The 9,465-nt window shown below is 39.3% G+C and overlaps 1 protein-coding gene across 2 annotated transcripts in view; it reads right to left on the bottom strand.

The window, feature by feature from the left end:
- Positions 1-347: 347 nt before the first annotated feature.
- LOC119412604 (growth/differentiation factor 11-like) overlaps positions 348-9,465 on the bottom strand; it is a 30,032-nt gene continuing 20,914 nt past the window's right edge. Inside the window, exon 3 of one of the 2 annotated variants that reach the window (XM_037679636.1) lies at positions 348-808. In XM_037679636.1, coding sequence (XP_037535564.1) covers positions 428-808 — 381 coding nt within the window. In that variant the 3' untranslated portion in view covers positions 348-427. The remainder of the gene's footprint in view (positions 809-9,465) is intronic. The other variant, XM_037679635.1, reaches the window with a different exon arrangement.

Below are 9,465 nucleotides of genomic sequence, written 5' to 3'. Positions count from 1 at the left end.
AAAATTGAGTATTTTCTAACTGATAATGCTTCATGAAATATGCTTATGTCTCCTGTCATCACATTCCACTAACTTGGACACTTCACAAAAATGCCATAAAACAAAAACCACAAAACTAACACATACGCTATGACATAGTTTTGTTTCAGTTACCTTCTTCTGAAACTGCTCCACAAGTACGCCCTTTTCAAATAATTTGTAATATACTGTATTTCCGTCACTCAGTTCTTTTTTGATTCTTATTTCATTTATAATTTTTTTATACAGTCAGAATCAATGTAATTACTGAAATAAAAGGAAATCCAGTTGGATGTTTTTGTAGCAGAGCAAAAGTGAAATCTGGTGCTGAAAGGGAGATCTCCGTAAGGATTTTGGGTGTTTTGATGAAGAGCTATATTTATTCAAGGTGTGTGTCTCCTTCCACAACCTAAGAGCAGCCACATCGATCCACCACCATCCCAGGGATCTTGCCATGAATGATCTGCTGCTTGTCATTGAAGTAAAGCATGTTAATTGGGGACATCTTGGTCGGGGTGCAGCAGGGCCCTGCAGAGCCGCGAGGGTTGGCGTGCTGCACTAGGTGGGTGTGCGGGTATTTCTGCATGAACATGTACTCGCACTGGCCAGAACAGTAGTTGGCTTTGTAGCGTTTGGGGGCAATGATCCAGTCCCAACCGAAGGCCTCGAAGTCCACCGTCAAAGGGTAGCGACAGCAGCGAGACTCGGTGGAGTGCTCGTCACAATCCAATCCCAGGTTTCGTCGAGAGCGCTTGGTCGTCTCGAGAACCTTCACTTCCAGGAACGGCTGCTGGAATCAGGGGGAGGGAGATACAAAACAAAAATAGGTGGTTATGAGAGAACAACAGCACCGACACGAACACAAGAACATTTCTGAAGGATGCTCACAAGGTGCCAATGCGGTGACTGCCTGAAACTCCAACTCATAACATCTTTTCTTTAAACCCAATTGCCATTTAGAACATTTAATAATGTCAGCTGACAAACTGCCTCGATTATGATGGGGCCCAGAGGACTGTTAAAACTGCTGGCAGTGGCTCATTAGGGTCAACATGGTAAACACATCTGCCTTCACGTGCCTGAAGGCACAGCAGAGACTCTACTTCCTTGTGGCTGAGGTGGACTGCACTGGGAAGCACAGTCCTCACCTCCTTCTACAGGTGTGCAGTGGAGAACATCCTGTGCTCCAGCATGAACGTGTGGCATGGAGGCTGCACAGCTGCAGAAAGAAAAGCTTTGCAGAGAGTGGTGAAGGCTGCACAGAAGTTTGTTGGAGTCAGCCCCCCCCCCCCCCCATCAAAAACATCTACACCTCCAGATGCAGGAAGAGGGCCAACTGCATCATGAAGGACCCCACTCACCCAGCACACACTTTTTGCCCTGCTTCCCTCAGGAAGGAGGTTGAAGAGCATTAAGAGTGGAACCACTAGACTGAGGAACAGCTTCTACCCTGAAGCTGTTAGACTCGTGAATCCCTAATCAGGATTATCACTGGGAGAAAAAAAAAATCACTGTAATGCAACTTTGATTGTTGATATGTGGTGCTGATTATCCATGCTGCTGATCTCATGCTGCTGATTATTTCATGCTGCTGTATTCATTCATTCGTACTCACAAAGACTCATGTTTGTGCTGCTGTTGTTCGGTGTATTGTTTTACACTATCAGTGACTAACGGATATCTTAGATCTTTTAGTGTACCGCTTGGCGTTCGTTTAGCTTATATCTTAGTTTATAGCTTAGATCCTTATTTACTGTTCCGTTTTACACTTTATATTTTTGCTATTGTTGGATGTAACTGGGACATTGTGCACATGACTTCGTTCCACCTCATGTACTACGTGTGATGCGAATGACAATAAAGAACCTCGACCTTGACCTTCTATAAAACAGGCAAACAAAGGTAAAACCTGGGCAAACAGTCACTTGATGAAAATTACAAGTTCAGATGAAAATAATCCCAAACTCTAAGTCCTTCTGCCTGGCCCTTCTACCTAAAGCTTTATTGGTTTGTACAAAGTAGGTTTTATGTGGGAAATATGACGTTAAAACCTGGATTTCAGCTTTGAGGAGAAAATTCTGAGCTCAGGAACAGTAATACACCTTTCTACTTTAGGTCAAACCAATGAACTGAGATGAAAATTATACCAAACATGCCCGAATCTTAACAACTGATGCTGGATCAAATCAATGACAACAAATACTTTTAAACACAAACAAAGAGTATACGTTTGATCCTGACGATGTCATAGTTTGGAACGTTGTATCAGTGTTTGGCTTGGGTTGGAATTACTGTTTGACCCTGTTATGTTTCATTATGAACTGAATAATCTTGTTATTTTGTTGAGTTTTATTTATTTTTTTAATTCTTGCTGTTTTTTTTAATTTTTTTAACTATAATCTCATATTGTTCTCACCTGTTTCCACTCACTAATCCCCCTCCTAGTTTACAATGTATATTATTGGGTTCCTCAGTCAGTTGATTTCCTACCTTACCTTCCTATTAAGCTTAATTTTCTTTATTGTTTTGTTTACATCAGTTTATGACATATTACACATTAAATTTCTGCCTGTTTATTCTTAAAGTTCAAATTGTCCCTTCTTCCTGTTTGTCATGTTTGTTCGAGTCCATTTCATTGAGTATTTTATAACAGGTTAGCTCAGCATGATAAATCTACTGAACCACAATTCATTAAATATTCAGAGTTTTGGTTTTAATGGTTTGTTAAAAGTACTGCCCATTCACTGATACTCTTTCTGATAGTACTGTACACCAGAGATGAAAACAACCTGCTTCTGTTGTTTAGTTGTCAGAAGTCAGCATCTTACCTGCAGTAGACAGCAGAGAATTGGGAAGAGATGCTCATTGTGGAATCAAGCTAATAAATTATCTGAGCAAGGACCAAAGAGGATCACTACTATTTTAGACCCTCTAATTTTAAGGTTTCATCACAGTTTAATTATGTTTTACAACCCTTTAACTCTATATTACCTTTGTATCAGATAGGTATGTTCACTTAAGGCCAAGGTGATCTGGTCTCACACGAATTGTGTTGTGAAGCAGAACTAGTTAGGTGTGCTAAGGCAAACTAACTAATGATGATAAGGCAGGTCAGTGTAAATATAAATAAAATAATTTTTGCTTGAACCACCAGAAACTTTTTAGTTTTTACATCATACATCAGAGTAGTTTTGCATCAGATTTTGTTTTTCAGGTTACATTTGTTTTGCTTTGCAACACAAGTTTATATATATATATATATATATATATATATGTATATAAATATATTTAAAAGTTCACATAAAATGAAAGGCATTTTATTTTGTTTTAGAACAGCAGTAGACACCTTTGGACCTTGTTAGTTTAACTTCGCCATTGCAATTTCTCTCTGATGTTTTTAAATTGCAATTGTGCTGATTGCTTTTCTCTGCAGGTAAGAAATTTCCAATTTGTACAACCATGCTAAAACACACTTTAAACAACCAAAGAGTATAAAAAATCTTTCATGTCTAATTTGAAAAAAGGTCATAGATCAGATAGTTTAACAATTTGCATTATTTTAATTATTTTATGTTTAATTTCTGCTATGTTGTAATCAGATGCATGAATCAGTTCTTAATAACATCAAACTAATGAGCATTTTTGATGGAGGTATAAATCAGATTTTCCTATGATCCTGTATGACTTTACTCTAATACAGCTGATCTTTAATGTATGAGTAAAATAAATGAATAAAAGAGTCAGATCTTATGAAAAACCAGAAGAGGGATGAGGGAAACAGGTCGAGACAGAGGGAGAAGAGGAAAGTCAAGAATGTAGGACTGAGGGTGGCAACTTTAAATGTGGGGGCAATGACAGGCTGGCTGACATGATGCAGAGAAGGAAGGTAGATGTTTTATATTTCCAAGAGACCAAGTGGAAGGGTAGCAAGTCTTGCAGCATTGGGGCAGGGTTTAAACTGTTTTGCCATGGTGTGGATAGAAAGAGAAATGGAGTAGGGGTGGTCCTGAAGGAGGAGTTGGCAAAGAATGTAGAAGAGGTGAAAAGAGTGTCAGATAGGGTGATGTGCCTGAAGGTAGAAGAAGAAGTCCTGATGCTAAACGTTGTCAGTGGTTATGCTTCACAGATTGGATGTGATGTAGAGAAAAATAAATTTTGAAAGGATCTGGATGGAGTGATAGAGAGCATTCCCAAGGAGGAGAGAGTGGTGATCGGAGCAAACCTGAATGGACATGTTGGTGAAGGAAACAGAGGATGAGGAAGTAATGCCTAGGTTTGGTGTCAAGGAAAGAAACCAGGAAGGACAGAAAGTGGTGGATTTTGCCAAGAGAATGAAAATGGCTGTAGACAACACTTATTTCCTAATGAGGAAAGAATAGAGTGACCTAAGGAGTATTCAGGTAGACTACATTCTGTGTAGAAGAGGAAACCTGATAGGATATTGGGGACTGCAAGGTTGTGACAGGGAAGAACGTGGCCAGACAGCATCGGATGGTTGTTTGTAGAATGACTGTTGTGAAGAAGAGAAGAAGAGTAAAATCAGAGCAGAAGACCAAATGGTGGAAGCTGAAGAAGGAAGAATGCTCTGAGGAAGTCAAAGATGAACTAAGGATCTGGGTGGTAAGAAAGAGCTTCCAGATGACTGGGCTACTACAGCAAAAGTAATTAGAGAGACAGGTAGGAACTTAGATACTTGGTGTGTCATCTGGACAGAGAACAGATGATAAGGAAACCTGGTGGTGGAATAGTGAAGTGCAGGAACCTTTTCAAAGAAAGAGGTTAGCCAAGAAGAAATGTGACAGTGAGAGGACTGAAGAGAGGAGACAGGAATATAATGAGATGTGATGTAGAGCAAAGAGGCAAAGCAGAAGGCGTGTGATGAGTTGTATGGGAGGCTGGACAATAAAGAGGGTGAGAAGGACTTGTACCAATTGGTGAGACAGAGGGATCAGGCTGGAAAGGATGTGCAGTAGGTTAGACTTGTTAAATATAGGAATGGTAATGTTCTAACAACTGAGGAGAGTGTGAAGGCAAGGAGGTTTTTGACTCAAATATTCAATGGCATATTTGAGGGTGAGAAAATGCCTGAGGAATGAAGAAGAAGTGCGCTGGTGCCCATTTTTAAGAACAAAAGTGATGTATAGAGTTGTAGCAACCACAGGGGAATTAAGTTGATGAGTCAAACAATGAAGATCTGGGAGAGAGTTGTGGAAGCTAGACTTAGATGAGAGGTGACTGTGAGCAGCAGTATGGTTTCATGCTGAGAAAGAGCACCACAGATGCCATCTTTGCTTTAAGGATGCTGACAGAGAAATACAGAGAGTTTCAGAAAGAACTCCATTGTGTCTGTGTGGATTTAGAAAAAGCATATGACAGAGTACCAAGATAGGAGGTGTGGTATTGCATGAGGAAATCTGGAGTGGCAGAGAAGTATGTTAGATTGGTACAGGACATGTATGAGGGCAGCAGGCCAGTGGTGAGATGTGCTGTAGAAGTAGCAGAACGCTTCAAGGTGGAGGTGGGAGTGCATCAAGGATCAGCTCTGAGCCCCTTCTTGCTTGCTTTGGTGATGGACCGACTAACAGATGAGGTCAGGCAAGAATCCCTGTGGACTATGATGTTTGCAGATGACATTGTGATCTGTAGGGAGAACATGGAACAGGTGGAAGAGAACTTAGATAGGTGGAGGTATGCACTTGAAAGAAGAGGAATAAAAGTCAAACGTAGTAAGACAGAGGTTAGCCAAGACGTGTGTGAATGAGAGGGAGGCCGGTGGAACAGTGAAGCTACAATGAGCAGAGGTCACAAAGGTGCAGGACTTCAAATACTCAGTGTCCACTGTCGAGGAAACTGGGGAATGTGGTAAAGGGGTGAAAAAGAGAGTCCAGGAAGGATGGAGTGGATGGAGAAAAGTTTCAGGAGTAATTTGCAATAAAAGGGTGTCTGCAAAGGTCAAAGGAAAAGTTTACAGGTCAGTGGTGAGACCAGCTATATCTGGAAATAGTGGCACTGACAAAAAGACAGGAGACAGAACTAGAAGTGGCAGAAATTAAGATGTTGAGGTTCTCCATAGAAGTGACAAGGATGGATAAGATTAGGAATGAGATAATCAGAGGTACAGCACAGGTTGAACAACTGGGAGATAAAGTTAGAGAGACCAGACTGAGATGGTTTGGACATGTCCAGAGGAGGGACAGTGGGTATATTGGTAGAAATGCAGCTGCCAGGAAAAAGACATAGAGGAGATATATGGATGCAGTTAGAGAGGACATGGAGGTAGTTGGAGTGAGGGCAGAGGATGCAGAGGACAGAGTGAGATGGAGGAGGATGACTCACTGTGGAGACTCTTGAAGAATGAAAAACAAAAGAAGAAGAGTCAGACCTGATGATGAGAGACATGGTTGAAGAGAAGAAAAAAAAAAGAACAAACAAATAAATGAATAAATAAATAAACCACTGTGAAAACCATTTAATGACTTAAACGAAAAGAAAAGTTCCTTTTCATATTTGAAGAATTCCTGGAGTTTTTTGTAGTTTAGTCAGTTTTTAAATACAAACATTGGAAAAGGGATTTTGCAATCATGTGAAGTGTGACAGCTACTAAATTCTTGTTTAATTTTTACTCGATCGTTCAAAATTCTTAATTGTCTCAGAATTAATTTTACATTCACTAAAACAGAAGACTACCTCATTATTTTTATGATCGATAAAAACAGCTCCTTGTTTTCCTCTCAACCTAAAAATCTGACGTTTTTAGTTCCTGAAAAGAGTTCCTCCTCCTCTGTGAAAGAAACAAACTTTACCCAGTTTCATATTCAACCCCGCCTCCCCAACCCCACCAAAAATTGTATTTGACCAATTTGTCATTTTAAAGAATAAACACAATATGCCCCCGAGCGCAGATTCAATGAGCATTGACAGAAACTTGCTTTTTTCTAACACTAATGGCTGAGTGTGCATGCTTGCTTTGACCTCTGACCTGTGAGGTCATATGCAGGCTACCATAACCTTGACCTTTGGGCGCAGCAAGCAGTTCAAATATTTTACTTCAGCATGTTTGTTTTCCAAAGCCTTCTTCTCCCCGCAGTGATTCCAGCTGGGCTGCTGCAGAGGTTTTTGTGACGCATTCAAAAGAGGAAATAAACTGAAAGGCAGCCGGGGTGAGACCGTGTCAGGGTGGCCTTTGAGGCTTTTATATTAGAATAAAGACTCAGCGGCTCAAGGAGAAGCTGAGTTTGCCTTTCTTGCTTGTTGTTTTGTGATATTATTGTACACTTGTCCGTGTTCTGGATCTTTTCTTTTTTCCTCTTTGTTCCAGAATAATATTGCACACTGCTGTGTGCTCAGAGGGCAGCAATTTATTGGCCAAGACACCAGAGCTAACCTCTCATGTGTTGTTAAGATCTGACCCAAATAACCGCTCGGTAAATATTTGGTGTTGCTTAACTAGGGCCAGGGTAAGTGGCCTACATAATTCAACAAAGATGTTGTATTTAACTGTCAGTTTCAGTAACCCTAACTAGATTAATGTTCTTCGCTCTGACACTGCAGTTTGAACTCATTTGAGCAGACTCATTTATTATAATAGACCCAGAGGTTTACCACTTAAAAAAAAAAAACACAGGGCAGATATATGAAGACAAAGCAGTACATATGTTATGTGTTATGTTGAGTTGAACTGGTTTATGCCGTTTTACTTATCTGATGTGTGTAAAAATGTAAAACACAAATCACAAAACGTGTATTTTTCTCTAAATAAAACTAAATATAAAGTGGTCATGGCCGTGTTGCACTGTAAAGTCACTTGTGAAAGGATAAGAGGTTGAATTTTTAGCTGTGTGAATGCTGACTCAGCATTTATACTATTTTTGTTGTTATTGATAATAGTTTTTGTAATATGTTTTTTCGCAATCAAATTAAGTCCACATATTATGTGGCAACACGATGGAGCAGTGGTTCTCATTGTTGCATTGCAGTAAGAAGGTCCTGGGTTTGATCCACAGCTTGGACCTGGGCTCTTTCTATGTGGAGTTCCTGGTACTTGAGTTTCCTCCCACATATCAGAAACATGCATGTTAGACTGTCTTCAGGCCCAGGCCTCCCTTGCAAAATAGATCAGTGATCTTGATGGGATTTGCCTGGTGAATAAATAAATACATTTGTTTTTTTAACCATTCAGTTTCAGCTTAGTTTTAGTTTAGTTTATTTATATAGCGCCAAGTCACAAGAGAAGTCGTCTCAGAGCACTGAACAGAAACATTCATATATAAAAATAATAATTTAATATTATTTATCTGAGGAGCAGACTGCTTTGAGTTTAACTCCATCACAGAACTCTCATCTTGAGCATGAAGGCGACAGTGGAAAGGAAAAACTCCCTCATGAGGAAGAAACCTTTAGCAGAACCAGGCTCATGGACAAGCGACCATCTGCTTCAACTGGCTGGGTTTGAGAGGAACAGATACACAACGGCAGGTCAAGAATCACATGTTAAGATAGAAATAATATCAAATTAAAACTATAAATCATTTAAGGAAATTAGGTCAAATTGTCCTATAGTAATTTAAGTTTAATAACAGCAGCATAACAAGCCAACCCTAACTATAGGATTTATCATAAAGGAAAGTCTTAAGCCCAGTCTTAAACTGGACAATGTGTCAGCCTCACGGACAGAAACTGGTAGTTGGTTCCACAAGAGAGGAGCCTGATAACTGAAAGATCTTCCTCTCATTCTGCTTTTGGAAACTCTAGGGACCACGAGTAAGCCTGCAGTCTGAGAGCGAAGTGCTCTGTTAGGAAAATATGGAACAATAAGTTCTTGAATAAAAGATGGAGCTAGGTTGTTGAGAGCTTTGTAGGTAAGAAGTAAGATTTTGAATACAATTCTGGATTTGACATTTGACATTCATACATCAACACACTTGGCTCAATCGAGAATAGTGTTCTTTGATTTTTGAATTTGTGACTTTTATACTTTTTTAATTATTTACCTTTAAAAAAAATTAACATTTCCTATTCAAATACATCTAAAATGCCTAAACTTTTCTGAAATCTATACTTCAGTATAATTACTCTCTTTTGTATTTTTTAAGCCCTTTTCAGCTTTTAGCTACTGGCTAGCTAATTTTACCTTTCAGGCTTTCAGCCTTACCTTTCATGGCATTGGTGTTTTTAGCTTTTATGTACAATTTTGCTCATTTCATCTTTTAACTAACATGTTGCTAATTTTTCTTCTGTCCAGTTTGTTTTAAATTTAGCATTTCAGTCTTTTCAATAGCTTCTTCAACAAATTTCAGCAGTCATTCGGCAGTCAGCATTTATACTACTCTTTGGCAAAAAAAAAAGCAAAATTCTATAGTTTTACTTGCATCTTGTTCTTTTTGTTTTTTTTCTACAACACAATATATTTGTGTTTTTATGCAACGTGGGCCAGTGTACAATAATATC

The sequence above is a fragment of the Nematolebias whitei genome, chromosome 7, assembly GCF_014905685.2.
Source record: "Nematolebias whitei isolate Nwh7 chromosome 7, NemWhi1, whole genome shotgun sequence".
In the NCBI taxonomy this organism is placed as follows: Eukaryota; Metazoa; Chordata; class Actinopteri; order Cyprinodontiformes; family Rivulidae; genus Nematolebias; species Nematolebias whitei.
This window is presented reverse-complemented; position numbering and strand designations above follow the sequence as displayed.